This window comes from Cyanistes caeruleus, chromosome 2 (assembly GCF_971803275.1).
Source record: "Cyanistes caeruleus chromosome 2, bCyaCae1.hap1.1, whole genome shotgun sequence".
In the NCBI taxonomy this organism is placed as follows: Eukaryota; Metazoa; Chordata; class Aves; order Passeriformes; family Paridae; genus Cyanistes; species Cyanistes caeruleus.
The window spans coordinates 78,505,863-78,530,527 of record NC_141702.1 but is presented as its reverse complement, the minus strand read 5'-3'; the positions used below and the strand labels follow the sequence as shown (position 1 = coordinate 78,530,527).

The following is a 24,665-nucleotide window of genomic DNA, read 5'->3' as shown; positions in this document are numbered from 1 at the left end:
AGAATTTTTGGCTGTTTTACAGCAGACATCTCCAATTTCTAAGAAAGGTGCAAAGTGAGATTCTGGTTATTCTTCGTAATTGTCTCAAGTCAATGGCGTTATATGTTAGCTGAAAGATTCCTTTATCGAAAATAAATCACTAAGTAAAGTGTGTGTCACTTAACACTTAGAAAGGGAAAGTTTTGTCATTCACTACTAAAATGTATCTTCATAGGTCATTAGGTCAAGGATCAAAGGAAGCACTAAGGTTTTCATGGAAGGAGAGAGAGACATAGCTACGTGAAATGGACCAGCTGTAACACAAAGCATATGTAGCTGATTAGCATCAGACAATTGGTGCATCTCTGTGCACTAGGATGTTTAAGCTATTCTGCTGCAGGAGCATTTCTGTCCACAGATTATTTTGCTCATGCAGCTGACAAACAAGCCTGCTGCGAGGCTGTAAACGCACACTTAAACCCCTTGTTCAAAGTAAATCGTACCCAGCAAAAAGTTTTTAAAATTAAGGGCAAGATAATGGGCTGTGACTTCAGCCTGACGTTATAGATGGCACAGAGCTACATGAGCACAGCGGGAGGCTTGGGAAGCATCCCCACCCCCTCCTTCCCACGTGTTAACCACAGGCTGGGTGACTACACTTCTTTCTCTCTCCAGCCAAGTGTCATAACAGATATTTCCTTCAGAGAAGCAAACACTGAAGGTCAGGAATATCTGCAGGCTTCCCTATTCCATCCCCAGTGACTGCCACATCCCTTGGTATAGGGGTTATTATGTGTTATGTTGTAGATGCAGAAGACAGAGATGTCTTGTATCCCAAAACCATTGATGTGAAGGCTTAGGAGGAGGGCTTTCCTGTCACTCGGTTACTCACTGTTTCATGACAAGATCACTCAGCCATGAAGGCATTCAATCTGACTTTACCAAGATTTTGCACTCACAGATGTACCCCAGATTGATTGTGATGTCAAGGCGGGGAAGATAATTAATCCAGAATTCATTGCAAAATGCCCTCCTGGATGTCAAGATGTAAAATACCGTGTTTATGGCACAGACATTTATGCTTCTTTTTCCAGTGTCTGCAATGCTGCAATTCACAGGTGAGTGAGCTGAAATGACTCAGACAAAACTGTTATTTTAGTGCAGGGCGCTTCCAACTTTTCAATTTCTTTACAGTTCCCACTTCCTTGTAGGTTTGATTGCAGGCTGCTGTAGAAAACCTGAGAGAAAGTCCATGTGTGACGGAATGGATCCATTCTTGCAGAGTGCTGTCAATCCTGTATTCTTACAGAAATTAGTAGTGTTTGAAGAAGTTTCTCAACCTTTGGAGAAATGTCTTGAGATTTCCAGATCTCTCATTCATGCATAACAAATTACTATTGTACTATTATTATTCAAGTGGAAGATAGAGATGGAGCTGCTACTACTAATAAATCTTCAGAAAAAATAGGCATAGCACCAGTGATGAATACATACAGTTCTCATACTTCTGGGATTGGTTTGATCCTCTGGGTTTGAATTTAACTGTCCTTGACATCAAAGACTGAGTAATGTGCTTTCCTGCCACATAAAAGGACACTGCACAAGGAAATGAGCAACATAAATTTTGCAGCAAAAGTTTTTCAGAGTTTTATTAGCCATGCAAAAATGTGCATGAAATTCTAATGGAGAAAAACTGTGTGATGAAAACACACTGCAGTTGGAGGCAGGATGCACAGGCAGGATGTACCCAGCTCAAAACGCAGCAAGAAGTTACAAAGCCCGATTGACAACTTGACTTATTTTGGAGTTATTTGAGCTACTGCTGCCCTTCGGGTTCTGTGAAAGACCTGGGATCTCGGCTAAAGCGGGATAGGTGAGGCTTTGGGAGCTGAGCCCTCGTCTCTGCGCTGCTCTGCGCTCAGGCTGGGGTGGCTGTGTGCACACAGGGCTGCCACCTCCTGGCTGCAGCTCTGCCCGCTCAGCCCTCGCTGCCGAGATGGCTTTCCAGCGGCAAATTCCTCCCTCAGACACCAGTGCCCAGCGAGAAATTGTCTCGGCGTGCAGAATTAGTCCCAAAGGGAAGGGAACCAAAATACTGGTAGCATCTGCAATCTGCCCGCACAACCTGGCTGGCTGCATTGTTACAGTGAGGGTTTCAGTTTTTCTCATTTGCCAGCTGGTTTTGGCTTTCTTAGCTTACATGTTGCAGCTCCACAGACAGTGAATTTCTTCTCCATACATTTATTTTAACAGCAGCTCCCCACAATTACCAGAGCAAAACATGCCTCTAACATACTCTTCAACCCCGTTTGCTGCCCAGCACTTATTTTCCAGCCTGCCAGTGTTACTGCCAGCCCTACAGCTCCCCTACAGCTGCAGTTGCTTCCCAGTTGACCTGCCATCCTAGTGATGCCAGAGCAGGCTGCATACACTGAAGGTTTTCTGTTTGTCTTGAGGTACATGTTACAGCGCGTGTTAAACACCACTGGATGTGCACCAGACCTGGAGACTGCCAGGTTTTCTACAGCTTCCAGCAATATTGTGTCCAGTTTACTCCAGGCTGAGGTCAGAAACACGCCTGGGCTTTTGCAGAAAACACATACTGAAACTCAAAGAAAGCACATTCTGTCACATGGTTGGCCTGAAAACTCCTTTGAGAGCTTCTGCCTGTATCTTCAGTCATTCAAGTCATTGCAGGAATTTTAACGAAGGCGGTAGCTTTTTCTTGTGTGCAACTAGGTCAAGCTTAAACAGAGGACCAGTAGATCAGTGGGAAGAGCAAACAGATCCTGACAGCACTTTGCAACAAACTGCTCTTCTCTATGTGGAAGGAGCACAAATATTTCTTAGCAGCAGGCCTAGTAGTAACATCACAGCCCCACCACCACCCCCGGTTTAAAGGTAAAAGGAATCGCTTCATACCTCTCGCATTGTAGAGCAGTTTTGAAGGATTTTGTGGAATTTCTCCCCTCAGACACCGTGTTTCCTCCTTGCAGCGGTATAATTGACAACACAGGTGGGAAGATCCTTGTCCAGAAAGTCGCTGGGCACTCTGGTTACCGCGGGAGCTTCTCCAATGGTGTCCGGTCCCTGTCACTGCCACGCTGGAGGGAGTCCTTCCTCGTGTCAGGTACCGCTCTGGGGTGGGACACCCACCTGCTCCCCACCTCTGAGTGCTGAGCAGCAATGGCAGGAGGGGGAAGCAGCCTCTCACTTTACACTCCTGCTTAATCACCACAGTGCACGTGAGATGCTTCTTGTTCTGGGCTTCCCATGAAGCCTGTGAAGAGACACGCGCCCTGCCAGAGGTGTGCTCGGCTCAGCCCAGGGCAGGTCTGAGCCCACTGCAGGAGGTGATGGGGCTGCTCTGGACTGAGCCTTGGAAGGCACCTTAATTCCATAAAATCTACTGCTCTCCACCCTGGTAAGCAGTGCTGCTGAAAGGCCTTTTGGCCATTTGAAACATCCTCACCTTGCACCTGAATTTGTACCTCCTGAAGTGACTTCAGACTTGTGTCAAACCCCATACAGCCCTACCGTATGCGTCCAAACCCTTTATTAAACGATTTGACTGGTACATGCCAAGTATGTCAGGGACTCTCTCTACCTCTGTTAGCCAAAAAGTTTTGATATCTAATCATTGCAGGTAAATCCATCTTAATTTAATGCTCATTCCTTTTTTCCTCCCCATACTATATATAGGAACTCACTTGCATTTACCAACTAAATTCACAGATTTTTAAATTTTTTTGCAAACTAGATGCCCTTTACATCAGATTCAGATTATCTTAAACCTACTTGCACTCATTCTACCTGTATGAAAGAGGGTTTGCTGACCTGGCTTAAAAAACATAAAAATTCTAAATATAACTTCTTGATACATTGGGCTAGTTCTTGCTGGTCTGTACTTCTGGAGGTTTAAGATTGATGCTTTTTTTTGGAGGTTTAAGATTGATGCTAGTTAACTACATCATTCCTGGAAAAATCAACAGCTCAAGCAGCTGAACACCTACTAAAAATAATGTTCTTTCCATCTGAAAATCTGTAGACAGCAAAGGAGGTCTCAGAAACTGACCAAAACATACTGTCATCTTAATTTTGCATTCATGTATTTGGATGCACTTTTTTACAGCAGTCTGCCATGGGTGTATCATATAATGAGAAGGATTTATTTTGGATGAGTAGGAATTTCCTGGAATAGCTGAACTGCTACTCAAACTTGTTGCAGGTTTTTTTCTCCAACAAACAGCACATTGTGATTCTGGCACATAAGTGGGAATTTTTTTTTTTTATTTTTTTTTATCTCAGCAGCTGCTCAGTTATCATCCCATAAAACTGCAGAAATTCTTCCATGAAACTGTAGGAATTTTTTATTTATGATAATGTCTTTATTCTTAATTAATGAGACACTATAAAAGAAGATACAAGAGAAAGTCACAAGAGCATATCAAAGGAGATGATGAGAAACCTGGGTATGTGTAGGCACGATGAGATTTGTCCCTTGTGCACTTAAATCTATGCACACTGAGTGCTCTCACTCATGACAGTAGAAGTTTTAGTTTAAAAACTAGCTCCAATGTAAATCTAACATACCATACAACATACATATTTTATTTTATATATGAACAGGAAGGAAACTTTCACTATACCTACTGAAAATGTGAGAAATTTAGAATTTTAGAGAAATTTAGAACACAGAAAAACCCAGGAAGGCTCTGCTACTCATCTTAGCAGCCTGAGGCTCCATGCATACAGATCTCATCAGAAAGAGAGGAGTTGGGGATGGAATTTTTATGATTATGAGTCATAAAAAGCCAGAGCTGCATAAAGCATTCCCCAATAAAAATATAAAGTCACCTAAGGCATTAATTTCAGGACAGCTTTAGAGCTTTAGAACGGAGTCCCCTATTCTCCAGCTGAATTCTCTTCCATCAGACCAGACCTATGTGCAATACTGTACCCTGGAAATGTGCCAACACCTTATTCCTAATTAGGATATTATCACCAAGTTTGTGATGTTTAAATGTGAATGAACATCCACACAAAAAAGCAGAGAAGAGGAATCCTTGGGGGACCCAGGGAGCAAAGTGGCATGATTTAGGGGCAGTGGAGAAGGAGGTCTGTCCCCTGAGATTAAAGCAGCCAGCACACCAGGAGGTATGCAAACACCTTGGTACTCACTTTCAAACGCTGAAATGCCTTGGCACTCGGTTGAATGACTCCATTCAGTTTAGCGGGAGTTTTGCAGCTAGTGGGTTAAGAAAATAGTCCTGAACTCCTGGGTTTGCTAGTCACAAGTAAGTGTGAGAGGGTGAGCAGCCACTGCACTATAGCAGCCACCATGCCATAGCTTGCATTTTAATGTCCAAAGCCGATGTTTTCAGCCCACATGAATGCACATTTTTAAGTATGTTAAGTGAACTCCAACCTAGATGTAACTTTTTCCCAATAGTGAAAAAGACATATTATTATTGCCCCAGAGAGCAGGGCCACATTCAGGTCAGACCTCAGGCCTACCTCTTGGTCACATATGGGATGCAAATTGCTGTTGTTCAAAAAATCCCAGAATCCAGCCTCCCCACCCTAGCTGGTGTATTTTCACAGCAGCAGGCTTCAGGTTTGCATTAGAAATCAGTTTAGCACAGAAATATTCCAAATTAAGATCAGATTATCATGCTATTGCTGCATCTGTGTATCAACTGCTCATACTGACAACTCGCTCTCTCTGTTAGGGATAAAGGAAAGCACTTAGAAACCATCTGTGATCCTGTAATTTTTCTGTCTTTCTACCAAACTAGCAGATCTCCCTAGTCCTTCTTGGCTCCTGATCCCAGTTTTAGTTCAGGGGCACATGGATGTAAAAACCTGCTGCCCTTCACTTTAACCAGCTCCCATGAGAGAAGCCCAGAAGGCGAGAAGGAAGCTCTTTCCAGTTTGTCCACACATGCTAACTTACTAGCTCTGGTCTCTGGTGGATCTGTGTTAACTTTGGTGGAGCTGCCCGCAGTTTATCTCACTGTAAATGAGAAATGGAATAGCTTTTTACATCATCACCTTGTTAGTAACTCTAACTTCTTTATCTATGGTTTTGTAATGACATCTGAAATTTCAGAGAGGAGCAAAACAAAGGAGATAGATACATGAAAAGGGACAAAAGACAGGGATTCTCCAGCTCCACAGACATCCTTGCTCATCAGAGTTCCTCTAGCATGGACCTTTCTTTGTGTGCCATTGATACCTTGGAGTGGCTACCTAGAACAGAGGCTAGACAGAGTTAAAATAACTAATAGGTATTTATTAAAGGCCTTCAATAGATACACCTTGGGCAGTGCAAAAGCCTTGTAGAGGCTACACCCAAGATGGACAACAGCCCCCAGTTTCTCAGACAGATATAAATTTGTTCTACTTGCATATCAGAGTTTAATCACCCAATTAGACCTTCAGGTAATGAAGTCATATTCCCCCAGTTTGCTTCCCCCCAACTCACTTTTGTTTATTCTTTTCGGGGGCTGAGGCAGAAGGTGTCCTTGTGTTCTCAGGCCTGGAAGGATTGTTTTACCTGACAAAATGTGAAGGGAGCTTGCTAATACTCTGTACAGAGTTGAGTTATACACTAATTCAATACAGGATCTGAAAAATATAAAACCTAAAATCGTAAGGCATCACCATTGAACTCCATGGGAACTCCAGTTCCCAAGAGTGGCTCAGTCTGTAGGAATTAATTCTGTTCAGTGCTGTTGGTCTCTGGATTATTCACCTGGGATGACGACTGACATTCCTGCAGTGCCATATGTACCTCCCTAAAGAATTCCCCAAGGGAACAGAGGAGAGGTCATCATGACTCAGGTTTTGCAGGAGGTGGAGGTAGGTCACACCAGAGGTGGTCCAGATACACGACACAGCACAGCGTCTCGTGGAGACAGTCACCGGGGTCAGAAGACCTACGTTCACCAATCCTAGAGGCCAAAGCAGTCTTCTCTGCTGGGCTTCTCTGCAATACTTTTCATTCAGTGAGCTATGTGATTATAAAAACTGTCCCAGGAGATGGAACTGCATGGCCACACGTAGCAACAGAAATGGCGTCTGCTCTGGCACTAAAAAGATTTGTGGTTTAAAGCTTAACTGGGAAACGTACCTCATTGTTTCAAGACAGGACTCTCATTTTAGATCTAAATATAGGTACCATATGTTCCCACACACGAGCACAGCCTTCTCTCACTGTTATTACTGCAAAAGACTGTTGCCAGAAATGGCATCTAGCAGAAGCGAGGTCAGAGAAGAATGCTGTGTGCGTGATGAAATGAATCCCACATCAAACATGCTTTCCAAGCCAACTGCATAGTCAGGCATTGGAGAAGGCTGCCTAGGGAAGCTGTGGGTTTAATTAAAAGTTGTACAGATGTCCTTCAGGAATGGTCCCCTTGTGCTTAATATCATTTGAGAGCAAAAGAATGAACTAATTGACCTCTGCAAATCCTCCCCAGTTTGGGGTTTTCATGCTTTCTAACTTTTATTTATGATGCTGGATTTAGGCACCAGTATTTTTAGTGGTATGGTTTTGAGATTCTACCAAATTTCTATCAGATTAAAGAAATCTTCATGAAAATAAAGAAGAGGGATCTGATTCTGAATGCCTTTGTTCTGAATTGCCTAGATGAGAATTTTATCAAGAAAATTTAGAATATTTTGTGATGCCTTCTATTATACATTTTTTGTAGAGGGCAAGCCAAGAAAAGGTGTGACATATCCATCAACTCTTGAATATTCTTCTTCAAAAACTACAGCTGTTAAATCAGGCAAGTATTTATGACGGAGTTTCCCTTACATCCATTTACAACTATCTGTCATAGGTTCTCAGTTGTATAATACAAAGACATAACTGTTCAGAGGCAGAAGTTCATGCATCCATTAGTATGTCATCCAAATTACTCATGGTATTTTTTTATCTTAAGCATATGGAAATATTCTCAGACAGTTTCTATTTTTTGGTCATACCATGTTTCACAGACTTCCGTTTCCACACGTTCCCTTTTGCTTTAGATCTGTCACTGAATATGATGTTGTACTGGTTATATGCAAGCATTTGAGGTTATACATGTTAGCTTTCTCCTAATGTTCCTCATGTTATCTCCTGGGATAGTCAGTGCTGAGAGTATCATATTAAATAGTAACACAATACAAGTGACAGAGATGGTAATGCACAGCATCTTAACTAAGAATGATACAATAAAGAACTATTTTGTATAATCATTTTAGTCAGCATCCTACTCTGTAAGATTCAGCTCAGTTTAAATAATTTAGTTGTTTAAAGAGGTCTTTGGTCAAGTTTCACACTGGTGGGTAGCTGACATTCAAGTGCACATGGATTACCTCTGTCACTGAAATGACACTTGGTTTTGCTCCCTGTTACAGCTGTGTAAGGTTCAGACTCTTCCTTGGGGATGCAAACAAATAGAAAATTAATACTACAGTGCACTTCCCTTACACTATCCTTTTGCTGAATGCTGGGCCTGAGCCTTCCTGAGCATAGACACTTTGAGCTGTGGTATAAGGAAATGTGCTCTATCTTCTCCATGAACTCAAATGCCTGGCACTGGGTGCATTCATCCGAGACCACAGAGAGGTTACTTGGAGAACTATTCTCCTCCAGTACATTATTGTTTGTTCCTTGAAAGAAAAGTACAGAGCTCTTCTCTCACAGAATCATAGACTCATTATGGTCAGAAAAGATCATCAAGTACAACTCAGCACTGCCAAGTCCATCATAACCGTGTCCTTAAGTGCCACAGCTACGCGTCTTTCAAATATCTCCAGGGATGGTGACTCCATCACTTCCCTGGATAGCCTGCTCCAGTGCTTGACAACACTTTCTGTGAAGAAATTCTTTCTAATATCCAGTTTAATCCTCCCATGGTGACACCTGAGGCCATTTTCCCTTGACTGAACTCACTGCAACCTCCTTTCAGGTACTTTTAGAGAGCCATTAACTCCCCTCTTAGCCTTGTGAGGTTTTTTCCAGGCTAAAATAACTCAATTCCCTCAGCTGCTCCTCATAACACTTGTGCTCCAGCCCCTTCACCAGCTTCGTTGCCCTTCATTTTTATATTTTCACTTGAACAAAAGCAAATTTAAATCTCAAAGCTGTAGTTGTTCAGAACAAATATGTGTGGCTCAATTCCTTGCCTTTAATTTATAATACCATTGCATTTAAAATCAAATAGATACAAGTTTGTATATTTCTTGACCACATATGCAGAAATTACTTGACCCAAATACTATGCACTGCTAGAAGGGAGGGCAATACCTTAGGAATCTTGACTTTTTTCTGAGAAATGTTCATTAAATCACAGATCATTATTCCCAAGTGTAACCATACTTGAAATATCAGTGTGAACATTTCACACAGACCAGAGACAATCACAGCCAGGACTGAGCTCAGCAGGCTGTAAGCACAAAAGCAATGGTTTCTTCCACCAGTGCCAAAAGCCACATAATATAAGAATCAGCGTAGAAATGGGGAGCATCATCAGTCAGGGTTCTGTCATACAAACAAAATACCAGGAGCTTGCTCCTGCAGCCAACCAAAGACACAAGTCTTCACTTTGTTCTTGAATCAAATAGTGTGAATGAATATGCCAGGATCCTAACAACAAAACAGAGCATTCATACAGAGAAAGCCCAGGATTATCAGAGGAGCAAGCAGCTATTATATCAAATTACATCACTGTCTGATTTTGCCCAGCCTTGTCCCACAGGTAGCAAAGAAATCAAATGGTCACAATCTATGTTCCTCAAGCCCTACTTGGCCCTATCAGTCCTCCTTAGATCTGCCACCTCAACTCAGCCATCTCAGCTGTTCTCTGTTAAAAACAGCCTGTCTTTAAGATAAAAATCTCTGTAATACGCTGCCAGGGGCATCTTGTAAAAGATAATTTCCTACTTACTTTTTAATATTAAAAAAAGCTACTTTTTCTTCTAATTTTAATTACAGAGACCACACTGTTCACTTTGATACTTTAATCCATTTTCTGCAGGAGGTAAAAGCAGTCCTTTGAGTATTACCCTCACTGCTGTCAGATTAACAAAAAAAATCCTGCTTCACACCTGATCAGCTGTCAGAGATGCAATTTTAGTCCTCATCCCAGAGATACCAGAGATTCATAATGCCTGACATTTCTTTAAATGCTCTTGGTGGTTACAGTGCTTCTCAAATGCTGGGCACGGCAATAAAAGCCTTCCCAAAATCGTAACTCTTCACAGCTGCTCAAAACTATTAAAAGATGTTTAGAAAAAACAGTACAAAATTTTAGGAAAACATTAACACTGCAGTAAATTCTCAAACAGTTCGATGCTGCCGAAAGAGCTAAAGAATTTTAAAAAATAAAAAAAAATTAAAAAAAAAAAAAAATAGGGAAGAAGAAAATCCTCCAGTACTCAGTCAGATAAAAAAGCAGAAGCAGATTATTTTGCGAGTAGCAGTACATAAACTGTAATAAGTATTCCAAGTATGTTGATGTCTCTGAGTCTTAGAAATAAAAAAAGAACCAAAAAATCTCCCTTCTCTTTCTAAGCCGTCTAAGGCATTCAGGATTTGTCCCCATAATGATCTCAAAATGTCAGGCAAGAAATACATCTGAACGTGAACTAGTGACTGCAAGATTGCACATTATCAAGTATTTCCCAAACAACATGCACACATCATGATCCTGGTTCTCAGAACATGCTACTACTCAGAGGAAAAAAATATGATGCATTAAATTTTATGAATACTGGCTTATTGGTGGCAAATCCCCATATTTCTCACTCACTTCAGAAATTTTATTGATACTGGCAGGAGCTTTTAGGCTGTAAAAATGCCTAAGTTTGGCATGAAAGATAGGGGGTGACTACTCCCTAGTCTCTTTTTCTCAGTAGGTGATAAGGCTCTGATTGGATTGCCAGACCTACCTAATGGCATGTGACAGGATGCCTTCCTTTGGGGACTGATAATCTCTAAATGGGAGACTTGGAATTATTTTCTTACAGAGCTGCCTTTTCTAATGTGCTCAATTTTGCTTCAGAGCCTAAAAAAACAGAGCAAGACCTAAAAGGTATGAAGATTGCAGACACCTTTAACACATCAGGAAAAGCATCGGATCAAGGTAAGGGTTGGGGATTTTGGTGTTCTTTACAGCATCCAACCCACCTAATCTGCCTGCAGGTGCTTATAGGAAGCATTTTGACAGTGCTTGCAGACAGCTTTACCTCCCACATCCAACCTCCTCCCCACAGCCCCTTTCCTTGGTGCTTGAAGGACTTCTGCTAATTCAGAGAAGAGGGCACCCAAAGAATTTAATTTCTGCTTGTGCTTTGGATGAGGTCAGGTTTTGTGAACTTGAAAATCTTGCATTATGGTTCTTGGCAATCTCCTATGCAGAGCACGTGCCTTGCAAACACTTTGAAGATGGTGAAAGAGGTGGGTGCCCTGCCCGCAGGAGCACTGGGAACAGCTACCCCTTGAGAGCCCTCCTCTTGTGTTAAAGGATCCACAAGAAACCCAGCCAACATGCACCAAGGCAACAGCTTTTCTCTGCTCTTGCTATGCTGCTTCCTCAGGTTTTCTGCTAATGCTGTTAGCTTCCAGCTTCCTTGCTCCTCACAGACTGGGGTATAAAGCTGGCCAGTGTGCCTGTTCCCTACTCCAACAGCACAGGATCACAGGGGAAGACTCACTGTGCCCTCTGTTTTCTTTCTTCTAGCAGTTTCATGGAACAGTGCACTGTTCAGCCCAAAAAGAGCCATTCATGCTGAATTTTTTCAGCTGAGTTGTTTTGTTTTTCTTCTGAGCCCTCTTTCAGCATTATTCCATTAAAACTGTCTGAGATCTGAGTTTTTCACTGCCTGGCATTAGGTGATAATTAATCCACCAGACAGTTTCACAGTGATGCCTTCCAAAAGGACAACATCCAGAAATAGCAATAAAATACAAGCTTGTGTTGTGCAGCAGTGAATAGAGTGTGCACCATTCCCTTCCAGTGCAGACAGGGTGTCAGGCCATCCCCAGGGCTATCGGCAGGGAGGAAAGGAGCAAGACTGAAGTTTACAGGGAAGATATTTTAGGGCAGTTTTTTGTAGCTAGATGGAAAAGATAGTGGTGAAGAACCTTTTTTTGAGAAAATGACTTGGAAGAACCTAAGCATGTTGACAATTTTTTATAAGGATATTTAGGATGTATATTTTGCAACTAGAATTGTCTGTTCTCACAACAGATGACACATTTTAAAAGTAGTAGCAACTGTGAGATGAGTCAAACATAGAAGAGATTGGCACCTTCCAGGTGGTGCTCTCCCCCACTCCCCTCAGCCAAAGCCCTGATGCTCCCTGCTCTGGCTCTAACCCACTCCCCCTAATCATCTTTATCTGAAATTTGTCCTTCTGTCAAAAACATTTCAGTGCTGCAATTTTTTTCTGGTCTATGACTCAGATTGGCCATCTTTACTACCAGATGCCAGCTGATTTCCATATAAATTATGGACCTTCTAAGTGCTTAATTACACTGAGAAAAGATGATGCCAAAACAGAATCTGCAAGTGGCTGGTTGAACCATTTCATAGGTCTGAGACATCTGTCAGTTTGATAAGTGTTCCTGGCCAAAGCAGAAAAATGTAGGGGGAGCATTAATGCTGCAACAGGCTGTTGAGCAGAGCTTCACACAGGCACCTGCACTACACATCCACAGTGAAGACCTGATGGCTCCACAGATGACGATGATTGTAGGCATCCTGAAGAGAATGCCAGTTTCTGGGTTACCTTAAACATCGGGTGCTTCTGTTGATGTTTCCATCCATGTCACGTATCCAGCCACAGTGATATGTCAATATTCCTACAGGGGACACAGTCCACAAAGAGTACCAGACAACTCCAGTGCCGACCCCAGCCACACAAATGGCCACCACAACGCCCACACCGACGACCACGATGACAGATCCTTCCACCACAGTGCCACAGCTAACCACAACACCTGCAGCAGCCAGAACCACAGCAGCTCCAGCCAAGACTAGACCTGGACTGCACAGGGTCAGAGATATGGGTCAGTAGCATGGATGTTTGCATTGCTTTCCTCTGGACTGACAGCTTTCCTAAAATTTAAGGAACAAGACATACAGCTGGATATACCATGATTTAGAGGATCGTGAGTTCAGTAATTCAATGTAGAAATACTAGGAGTGGAAAAAAATATGTAAGTCGAGCAGACCAATTCATGTGAGAGTAAGCCCTCCATCCCCAAATGCTGTGAAGATTTTCAGGCATAGAAGCCAATAAATAATTCTTTGATTCTCATGTCTAGATTGAGAGTTCAACAGAGAAGTGAAAACTCATTTTAGAATTCATTTTGTGATAACTTTCAATAGATTAAAGTTGTAATCTATTTTTTGTAAGAACTTTTGAATTTTAAAGATTAAAGCACTGTGAAGGAATTCTCATACTTTTTTTGCACACCTGATTTTCCTTAATCTTCCCTTCTTAATTTATTATTATTCATTAGCACTGTAGGGTTTTGCTTCAATAGTTGAAAATTAAAATCTCTTATTTTTAGGTTCTAGCAGCGTCCACCCAGCGTACGCATCTGTGGTAGCTGCAGCAGCAAGTAAGTATGGTGAAGTAAGTATGCCACAAGGCATGCAGCAGTGTATTTCAGGGCAGCAATGATTCAATAACCTTTCAAGCCTCAGCAAACTCAATGACTGAATCCAAGTCTGAATTTAAACTGAAAAACAGATGCTTTGTCCTGAATGTCAAAGATGCTGATCACCCACAGCTCTGAGGAAGCCTTTCTAGTGAGTATCTGCCCATTTCAGCTGTGACAAAAGCTGGGTTTTACAAAACTTGAGACAAAGATTTTGCTGTTTGAATCATGTTTTCCCATTGCTTCCTTCTGTCATACTCTTTCAAAGGGAGACTTGATTGAGTTGCAAAATACACGATGCAGAGATCTGCATAGCCATCTAAGCTTAGGGCGGAAAGCTCTGAAATGCTGACAAACGTTAAAGCACTCTTCTCTCAAAAACCTCAGGCAGTGGTTCTGAGCCTGGCATACATGTGATGTTATTCCTGGCTTGCCACTTGTTATTGACAGCAGAATGGTGGCTGCTCAGAGCTCTGCATCTCGGCCCAGGAGCTGCTCCCAGTCCAGCCCACAGCCTGCAATGCAAGTATATAGAGGTGTTTTTCCATACACTGTGCAATTGCTCAGCTGTGCAGTCAAGAAAAGGAGAATATTTTCAACTGTTTGAAAGGTTCTGAGCATGGGGATATGATTGCTTTTGAGTGAAAAGGGAGCTGGGCTATCATTAGCTTTCATGCTCCATAGCTATTTCTGAGTGCTTTCAACTCAGCTTTCCTCTCACATACATTACTGCAGTCATCCCCACTGCCAAGTAGTTCACAGCCAAGAACATGGCAGGGCAAGGATCTTTTGGGTAATTCAGATCTTGAGGGGAAGAATAATTGAGTAAAATTCAGTTGTGAGTGGAGAATAAAGGCAGGGGCTGGAGGGGTTAATCTTACCAAGACAAATGTGCAGGTAGGTATGTCCATGGCAGTATTTACAGAGGTGACCGCACGATTCAAAGGGGTTTAAATTCTGTGGAAATATGCATCATTCAGTACCTAATGTGCCTGTTAACTTGGTTCTGCTTGTTGCTTTCTTTTCTATTTCCTATTCCCACAGGCTGAGCACAGAGGAGGCCTTCACTGTCTTTACTAGCAATTAGCCATAAACCTCAGCCTGTTCCAGGTTCTCCAGTCAGGAAGAGATGCATGTTGAGAGCAAAGTTTTGGCAATACTGAAATCAGTGGGAAGATTGTATTTGTCTTCAATAAGACAAATAATTTAGTCAAAAACCTGAGGAAAAAAACCCAAAAAAAACCAAACCAAAAACCAACCAACAACCCCAAAACAAATTTTCCAGTGTATTCAGTGGTTACTTAATTGTAATTTGGATCCATCTTTCTTCATAATTTTCTTTACTGAAGTTCTAAGCATAAACTGATTCCCAAAATATTAAAGTGATCAGAGCTAAGAACAGGTTATTGTGAGCTGCAGTGGTAGAGACCAGAGACCCACTTCTGATTTCACAGACTTAATTTCTAGGACTATGTCCAGCATCTCAGTACCTGATATCTGGCTTCCTGAATTTTCCTGAACTCTTCTTGATTCTGAAAGAGAAGAACTGTATAAATTAAAAAAAAAAAATACATAAAGCACAAATACAGTTTTGATGTCATGGCCATAAAGCAGTTTTCTCTGTCTGAGGAGTCTTTAGGATCCACTGCTATTATTCCAGACATATTATAACCAGAGTTTCTGGCTGTTATTATGATAACATTATTATAAACTTAATTAATTATCATTATAAACTTAATTAATTAAGTATTACTATAAACTTAACCAGAGTTTGGCTGACTGAACAGAATTAAATGTTCTCCTGTCTGTCCTGGCTCTCAGAGACTCACAAATCTACCTCTCACTGTGAATTGGTAGTTTGCCTGCAAAAGACACCTCAAAAGTAAATAGCTATGAAACAGAGCACAGTCAGAATGAACACAACATTTCCATTTCCAGCCACTGGTCCTGGCAAGAGCTCACAGGAGCAAAAGAAAAGCAGGACTTGCAGATTAGCAGGGGCAAAACTGCTGCCCTAGTTCTTGCTGTTCTTTCCCCTTTATCTTCTGTTTGTTAAGGACAGAATAACAGATAAAATAATGGAGACTGCTCCATTTCCAGACCCCTCCTTCAAAGACTTGATGTGCCAAAACTGCTGAATGAGAAAACACTAATGTGACTGGTGTGCCATATGGCAGCTAGTTCCTTCCTGCCCTACTAGGGCTTCTGCCTCTGTCCAACAGCATCAACCCAGCACACTCCCAAGGGCCACAAGCTCGCTTGTTCTCTCCCATCCCAGCTCTTCAAGCCTGTCTTGCACAGCTGCTTGGACCCTAGATGAGGGTTGGGACTAAATCCAGTGCTTCTGTGAACGCTGCAATCATAAGTGATTGCCTGAGTATCCTCAGGTGAGGAGGTGCTTTCCTGCCCTCTGTGTCCAGATGGGTTCAATGGTTGCACTTCTTTTCAGACCAGGACTCTAAGCTGGGCACTGCCTACCACAGTATACTACACCGACTTCATCCCCAGCTGTGCCTTAATAGAAGAGTATTGAAAAGACATGAGACCATAGTAGTGTAAGTGATAGAAAGGGCATTGAACACTCTTCCCCATCAGGAAGACAGTAGAGCTCATGTCTTCAGAAGTGCTGGACAAACATTCCACCCTGGCACCAGGGAGAACAGCTGGTGTTTATTTTTAGATGCTGCCTTTCTCCCCAAGTTTTCCCTGACTACTTAAGCCCATCAAGGGTGCTGACCAAGTTGCAGATGGCCAGGCATGTTTTGTGCACAGAGCAGCTCGTTTTTTTCTCAAATCAGTTATTGATATTTACAAGGTTCACTCTAAACTGCATATAAACTGCTGCTCCCACCATTTCCTGTCTCCATGCCTCCCTGCTCACCACAGCACTTGCTCCCAACCAAGGTTTCTCTTCCCTATTACTTTGATTTTTGAGCCAGTTCTTGGAATTTGCTCAGTGACTGCCCATCCCCAGCTTGTTACAGACTTGTCCTATGCCCAGCTTGGCCCCCAGCTTTCACAGCTCTCTGTTTTAATGAACATATATTCCCATACCACTGCCTCACTGGCAACTCAGATTTGAAGGAAGAACAAGCCTTGCAACCTGGAAGTGAAATTCTGACTCTTCCTCCTCTACCACTACCATGTTTGCCCCAGCCAACAAAAGCATGGCAGAAAGCAGCTTCCTGCAGGGATGGGGTAATGTGCCTTTGGGAGATACAGCAAGAGGGAACAGCCCCACAGCCCAGCCCAGTCAAAAGGTGCATAGACAGAAGTCCACATTGCTAACATCAAATTAAAATTTAAATGTGGCATAAAATACTTGGAGACAGAGGTAATCTCTCTTTTACCCTCTTGTACTCTGTTTCTACTGACCTTGTAAAGGGTGTTAGATACACACTGGGGCTCAGTCATGGCAAACATGAAACAAGGGCAGCTCTGAGACTCAGAGTTAATTTTCTACCACCACTTTGGCACATACTGATCTCCTGTGTGTAAAGCCTGCCCTGCACAATCCCATACAGCACTGACTTCTGCACACACAGATTTTGCCTCCGAAATCTGAACACTCAGCCTGGTATAGCTGTGGTCCATCTGGAGCCTTACAAGCTTAGAGTTTAAAAGCCTTGCCAGTTTTGGCAGATGAGCCCGTAACTTCCATAAACAGGATCTCTCTGGCATCTGGAGTTTACAAGGTCTCTCAGGACAGCTCCTAGAAATCCCATCAAAGGGCTTCTAGTGTCCCTGAAGGTTCAAGTTTGGGTCAAACACAAGCTACTTACTGTCACCTAATTTTGCAATGTCAAGTTCCCAAGGAGCAGCAATTCCTGTTTTCTGAGACAGGCATTCAAAATGGTCTCATTGATGACATCTTATTGATAAAATAGCCTCCTGGGCCCCTGTCCAGTGTTCACAGAGTCAGCTAGAACATTCCCACTGATTTCACCAGGCTTTCAAATTAATCTTTCTGGGAAAACTAATGAATAAAGGCTTGTTAAAGCATAAGTTTGTTAACAGGCTTCTTAAGAATAATTAAGGAAATGAAAGGCATGATTAAAGACACAGTTTTCATCTGCAAATGCTTTGAGCCTTTAGTATTTTTGAACAATGGGAGTTTAATAACCCAATCACCTTTAAAAGAAACCTTTTTGTGTAGAAGACATGTCAGACACATGAATTCTCCCACATTATTTTTCCTTTGTCTCATTACTTACAGTCTGCCTGCTTGCTCATATCCACTTAATCTCTGCAGAAAGGGTAGTGTCTGGTCTGGGGTGTTGTTTTGGGCTTGGGGTTAAAACCTCTCTCACACAATCAGGACAACTGGACGGTACTGAAATAGATATAAACACAGATCACCAGTGTGAGTGAGAGAAAGAAAATTATAAAGGAAAGCAAATCACAGAAGTAACTGCAGATCTTTTAAATGCAGACCAGAGACCTGTAGAAGTAATATCCATAACTGAAGGGAACATTAACAAGGCTAAGCTGTATGACAGACAAAGAAGGACAATCCCTTTTTAAGCAGGCTCAAAATATATAGTTAACATCTAAGAAAAATCTATTAATGACAAGTCTATATATGAACCATTAATTCTGCCAGCTATAAACTGAGGCTCAGTGAAAAAGCTAGGTAGCAGTAGTACTGAACCAAACATGGTGTAATAAATCACACTTTTCCACTTTGATGTCTACTTAGGACAGGTTCAGGCTGCACAAGGAAGAGGACAGAATACAGGTATGTTTTAATTTAACAACAACCAGTAGATTTGTACTGCTCAAATACTAGAAAACCTTTTGTTTAAGTTCCATGTGCTAATCCATATGATATTTTCAAAGCATTCAGGGGCACTTCCACCTTTGCAAGTGTCAGGAATATTTTACGACACAATGCAGGTAAAGGCACTACAATCCTCCTCTATTTCCTCCCCACAGATATTTTTACCACTTACATCTACCACGTCAGGCAGTAACACACTGATTTTCCCTCCTAACCATGTTCATAACAGGCCGCAGTGAGAGAAGATATCACAGTAGCCATTGCATGACAATGGTGTAACTTTTAAGGAAGAAAGTAAACAAGATTGATTAAACATGGAATTGCTCTCAAAGCAGTAGTCTAAAATAATTTATAGAAGTCTTTTATAACATTTTATGTTATTTAACCTCTTGCCTCTTTGTCTGATCATGCAGGTGCTCAGCGCCAAGAGCCTTTTGCCACCTTCCAGAGGGCTGCCAGCTCTCCAGTCCACCTGGGTGAGCAAGACTACTAGCAGCAGATTTTCCACTCTCTTTAATAGTTTTAGCAACCACGAATTAGTCCTTGTACTGCACATTGTTTTCCTGCATCCTGGAGGAGGACCAGGACAAGACTCTTGCACTGAACGCCAACTAGCAGCTCCCTGAAAGGGAAAGGCAAAGGAAAGCTCGGTCACTGGCGACCTGTTGTTTCAGGCCGTGGGAATCAACATCTACAAAATGTTTTCAATTTTTCTTATTTGTTAGTCAAAACAGGAAACAAACAACCGGCTCTGTGCAGCCTATCAGGTCTCTGGTAGAGCTAGGTTTTTGTCCCTGTGGTTCCCAGAAGCCTCTAGGCTGACAGTGAAAGCAGAGGTTGCTTTTCAAACTGAGGGTAGAAACCTCACCTGGACTGTTCTCTTCCTGGCAGTGCAATTGGCCCTTCCCTAGCAGGCATTTTGCAAGGCCTACAAGAGCTTCCCAGGGGCTCCAGAGCCCTCAGCACACATACCAAACACTAACTCTCCATTGATGGACAGCAGCATTTCCCAGAGACAGATTTTGTCTGGGAGCACCCAGGGTGGGGGGCGGGATGGGAGCCGGGTTGCAGCAAGACACGCAGGGCTGCACTGAGGCTGCCCACAAAGCCCCAACAAGAGCAGCAGAGCAGGTCCTGTTGGTGGTTCCCAGGATAACCTGAAAGCCCAGGCTGCCAGGAAAGCCCCCAGCAACGAGGCAGGTCTGACCAGCTGAGGCAGAGCACCAGACAAGTGAGGCAAGGTCTGAGGGAAGGCAGCAAGGCACAGGTGCAAGGAGCTGAGGCGAGGGTGTGCCCCTCTGTGCTGTCCCACGATGTTTCCCACAGCCCCTTCTCAGCCACAGCCCTGGCCGAGGCAAGTGCTGTGCTGTGCTAGTGCTGACCTCCGGCACAGGCAGCCAAACCCGCTGGGGAGGGAGAGACTCCAGCAGATGAAGGTGTCCCAGGGCCCTGAGGGCTTTGTGAGAACTGGGAATCACAGGAGGAGTATTGCAGCAGGGAAGAGCCAAGTGGTCATTCACGCAGAGGTTAGAGGATGTGATTATGCAGGATATGTTATTATCTTCCCAGACAATTCCTGCCAAGTAATCTCACCCAGCAATCTCCTGGTCAAAACGACAATTTGTTGTTGACCTAGTTGCAGCATATTTAAAATGCACTTGTCCTAAGATGTACTCCATTCCCTCATTTTTCTTCTACTCCTCATTTCAATCTATTTCTCTTCTTTCTGCTTTCCATCTGTGTTTGTCTTTTTTATACATTTTGGCAATTCCAAAGGATGTGCTGGCTAATTCTCAGGCTAGCCAAATCTTTGCCAGAAAAACAGGAGAATATTGCTGGGTCTTACTTAAATCAAAGTCAGTGTTTGAACCCACCTAATTGCTTAAGGCACCTTAAGGTCACCCTAAAGTGAATGAAAGGCACAACTTTCCCATCATAAATCATTCTGTTTTCTTAATCACAGAACAAGAAGGAAAATAAATACAAGTACATATTTGCTGTATTCCTAGTAAGTCTTGATCCTTTTTTCAGTCCAGAATGTGGCAGCTCAGATGTGCTGCTTTCAAGCAGCCAATTTTTCTAACAATCAAAAGAAGATTCTTGGAAAGGTAGTTTGTTCTTCTCCATCCCACCAAGTGTGTGCAAACAGCAGCGGTCAGTTCTGAGCGTTTGGCTGTGATGTTGAGGAACTTCCTCTCATCAGCTCAGTTTCCCATAAAGGTGTGCTGGGAAAGCACCTTCCCCAGCACACCAGTTACTTGTGCAATGCACAATGCACTCTCTTGAAGTCCCATACTCACTTAGTCATGAGTTTTCAAGAATGTTTTTCAAGGCAATTACACTGAAGAGTTTTGGTGGTGGTGTCTTTCTCCTTTTTAAAGAGACCAGTCTTGGAGCACTTTAAAAATCAAACCCTGTTTTTATGGGCATCTTAAAGTGAGGAAAAACAAATTGGCCTAGTTATAAAAATAGTAATTTCACTTTCCTCCTGGTTTTCCTCTTGTTTCTTTTCCCGTTACTCAGGTCTGCTCTTCCTTTACCTGATTCCTCCTCCTAAGCAAAATCACAAAAAAAAAAAAAAACTTCTGCGTGCATCATGATTGAGTTAGCCTTTTGCTTTCCTCAGTTTTTAGGACCTTTGACCCTTCATAGTGTGTTTAAGTAGCATAAGGAGGGAAATCACCCTAGCATGAAACATGACAGGGTTCCTCCTACCCAAAGGGAGACCCCACACTTTATTCAGCCATTAGTCCCATCCAACAAGTCTCCCTCCCAAAGAGAAGCTGATAGCTCCTCACGGGAAAGGCAACCTAAGGACAAGGTCAGTGCTCTCTCTAGGCTGTAGGACACTGGCAAGCCCATGCATAACTTTGTTGAAGCCTACATTGTAGTTCACCCACTGGCTCTAGTCAAGCATACACCAGCTCTGTGCAGTTTATCAGGTCTTCAGTGGACTTAAATCTTTGTTTCCTGGGATTCCTAAGAACTGTTTCTGTCCTAGTCAGCTGCAAGGGCATTCATATGGCTGCAACCCAGAGTAAAACAACACTTTTTGGAAACATCTCTCAGCAGGTTCCAAAACCAAAAACATTTTGGGGTTTATTTATAAGGGCAGCAATTTTGATGAAGCTATCCGTGCCTAACAGGTGGCAAGCAATTTTTGGACAACATCTTTGTGTTTGGGTGGACTGAGGGGATAGAGAAATCTGTAGGTCAGAGGTACTCGCAGATTTACAGTGAAAAACAACCTAAACCAAAAAAAGGGCTGTGCATCAATATCAATGCAATCTAGAGGAACAAGACCAAAGCAGATCTAGAGAGGTGTATTTAAAACCTTAAAAAAGGTTAGTGCTCTAAGGGCAGTGATACAAGGCTCCTAATTATGTCTTGAAATGTGCACATAAAAGTTTACAGGTTTACTGATTTCCTCAGCTCCTAAGTTGTTAATGTAAGTTATTGTCTAAACCGACCTTTCTAAATTGAGTCAGAACTTTCTGATCTCTACTATTTGCACTATTATCAGTAACAGTTTGTGGTGGTTTTTTTTTCTCTTTCATGTGTGAAAGCAATGGAAATAGACTCATGGAAACCTGGACTGAGCCTTTTTGACACAGGTAAGTATTTAAAGCATCTAGAAACTAGTCTGGGAATAAATGGTTTCCATCACATATGGGAAAAGCTTAATCTATTCAGCAGGCCCAAGCCACTGGTGATAACAATATCACTTTAAGAAGTAATTTCAGCATTTACAATTACAAATAAGGTATGTTGTTTACATCTTAGCACATTATTCTGAGCTTTCGTCACTCTTGAGTTCCTGCTTAAAGCAGGAGCAGAGGAGATGAGCTCTGGAAAGAGTTGGCAGCTACACTACAGAAAAGGGGTTCTAGCTACAGAAATCCATTTGTAAATGAGAAGGTATTTTAGGAATGCCACAGCTGAGATCACAGTTTAGAGCTGCAATCAGTGAAGAACATGACAGATTATCCTAATGTCAATGTACTTAGGGAAGACATTCAGATAAGAAAAGGAGATTTTATGTCACACGTAAAGAATAATGAACATCATTGAAATTTTCTGACATTTTAGCCTTAAAAACTGACAATATGGAGATAAGAATATTTTTTTATGAGCACTGGTGAAGGGAAAAAGCCCCCTACATTTGTAACAGGCTCTAGGTAGCAACAAGACCAAGACTTGTGCAACCCTTAATCAGGAGCAGTTCCCAACTGCAGATTTAACAGCTCCCTTTCCCTGGGAACGTGAAAAGCAGACTACACAAGACACAGACCAATTCATGACGTTGTACTCCCCCTCTTACAAGGGGCCTGACCATCCAATATAAGAGGTCTTTCTCACCACCGGTTTTGATGCTGGAGAGGGCTGTGCTGGTGGCCTTTATAAAGGCCATTTCCTTGAATATTCTTCTTACTTCAAAACCATTAGTGTGCTTATTCAGGAAAAGCTACAGCACGAGGGCCAGGGTGCAGAGGGATGTTTTGAGGCAAAAAATGACAGATTGCATTAAATGCAATGAAAGGTTGGGCATAGGGGAAGGGACGTTGTATTAATAGTTTCTCAGCAACTGAAGTGCCAGCATAGACTAGTGTGATAAAGTCTGATGCATTCAGATTGTCACTTCAAAGGAGTGGTTTCTGGCATGGATGTAATCACTGCTGTCTTACTTAAATGAATGGGAAGTCTAATCAGTATGGACAGCTGTGACAATCAGTGAAGGGAACTTTAATTAGCATGGCGTAGACTGCCCATGTAGCAAGTTGAAATTCCCATGGCAATACCAACATTAAATTGGACTGGCAGAATAGGGAGGCCCATAGAGACTGACCACCTCCCCAATTAGCTGGTGAAGAGTATTTGGTGGGTGACCTTATTGTTCCACTAAGCACAAATCAACCAGCTGACCCACAACCTTCAAGATCTGATAATTGTACTGACAAATAAAAATGAAAAATGCTGCACTGCCTTCACTTGAGTTTTCCATGCTGACAAAGCTCATGTCAGCTGTATGCCTGGGAAAAGAATTTGAATTTTACAGGATGTAGATAAATATGAATTTTACAGGATGTAGAGGCAAATAGCTATCTATGAATTATCCTTCATATACAATTTAGTTGCTAAAATGGATGGCACATGTTAATTTCTAACTTCACTACAGTGTTAAATCCACCTACTTTCTGTTCTGCAAATAAGGCAAGGTGTGGGGGGGAACTGCACATATGGGACACCAAGCTGGCACATGTGAGGTATGCAGTGTGCAGGCTGCAGGATGAAGTGTGGCTTTGGTCTGTTGCTGAGGAACTATTATGTGCCTGTGTAATTAAAGCCTGTACTGAAATATACACAGCCAGAAAGGCAGGCTGATTATTTCAGATTTAAAAAAACAAAAAAAACCATAAAACAAAGAACCACAACCCAATCATTGTCATCCATGTGGTTAACAAAGAGAGGCTGTGCATTGCTAAGTCGTGTTGCCTGTAAATTCCACATCAGATAAACTACCCATAAACTTGCACAAGATTTGCCTTCCTTCAAAGGCAGGTTTGGTCCCTGTCAGAAAGACCTTCAGGCCTGAGAGGGGTCAGAAATGTTTCCTGCAGCAGATATCACTGGATGGAACTGTCACCCCTGTTCCAGATAATTTTTCCTCAGTCAGGGACAAGCAGCCAGCCTCAGGCAGTGAGGCAGTGAGCCTCAGCACCACCACTCTGCCTCTCCCTGCTGGTGGTTCCCCCATCCAAATGGGCTCCCATGGGCAAACACATAACAGCAGGTGCACTCTTCCCTGTTCCTTGCCCGGGAGCTCATCCCCAGTGCACAAGACAAGAGGCACAAGCCAGCAGTGTGCTGGACAACAGCTCCAGCCATAAGGAATTACGCCAGTCGGAGCCGGGCTTGCCAGCCTGCTTTTGAATGCATCCTGCCTGCTCTGGCACAAGAGGGCCAGCTCCACTAACCGTGGGAGAGAGGCATTTCTGTCACAAGAGCCAGTGGCAGGATGGGTGGAGAGCTCCTATTCCCAGCCCAGAAAGTATCCTGTCCAAAGTTTGGGTAGGAGCACAGGGAGGCTGCATGTGGGTCTGCAAGCACTGCAGGCACCACATAGTTACAAAAAGCAACACCAGCCCTGGGGCTCTCCTAACCTGGCAGGGACGTTCTCAAACAAAACACACAAAGCAATCACCAACCCTTGCCTTAAACAAAGCAGAGGAACTCTTTGTG

The 24,665-nt window shown here is 42.7% G+C and overlaps 1 protein-coding gene and 1 long non-coding RNA gene across 4 annotated transcripts in view; one reads left to right on the top strand and one right to left on the bottom strand.

The window, feature by feature from the left end:
- Window positions 1-24,665, top strand: part of VIT (vitrin) — a 52,572-nt gene that overhangs the window by 15,979 nt on the left and 11,928 nt on the right. The window contains exons 4-13 of one of the 3 annotated variants that reach the window (XM_086878106.1): window positions 941-1,097; window positions 2,976-3,109; window positions 7,698-7,775; window positions 11,040-11,120; window positions 12,848-13,048; window positions 13,556-13,606; window positions 18,345-18,383; window positions 18,485-18,541; window positions 18,839-18,901; window positions 21,992-22,039. In XM_086878106.1, coding sequence (XP_086734232.1) covers window positions 941-1,097; window positions 2,976-3,109; window positions 7,698-7,775; window positions 11,040-11,120; window positions 12,848-13,048; window positions 13,556-13,606; window positions 18,345-18,383; window positions 18,485-18,541; window positions 18,839-18,901; window positions 21,992-22,039 — 909 coding nt within the window. The remainder of the gene's footprint in view (window positions 1-940; window positions 1,098-2,975; window positions 3,110-7,697; window positions 7,776-11,039; window positions 11,121-12,847; window positions 13,049-13,555; window positions 13,607-18,344; window positions 18,384-18,484; window positions 18,542-18,838; window positions 18,902-21,991; window positions 22,040-24,665) is intronic. The other 2 variants (XM_023923787.2, XM_023923788.2) reach the window with 2 other exon arrangements.
- On the bottom strand, window positions 14,969-17,978 carry LOC147654947 (uncharacterized). Its single transcript, XR_015283531.1, has 2 exons — window positions 17,860-17,978; window positions 14,969-15,177 (listed from the first exon to the last, which is right to left on the bottom strand). It is a non-coding gene; the product is annotated as an uncharacterized LOC147654947 (long non-coding RNA).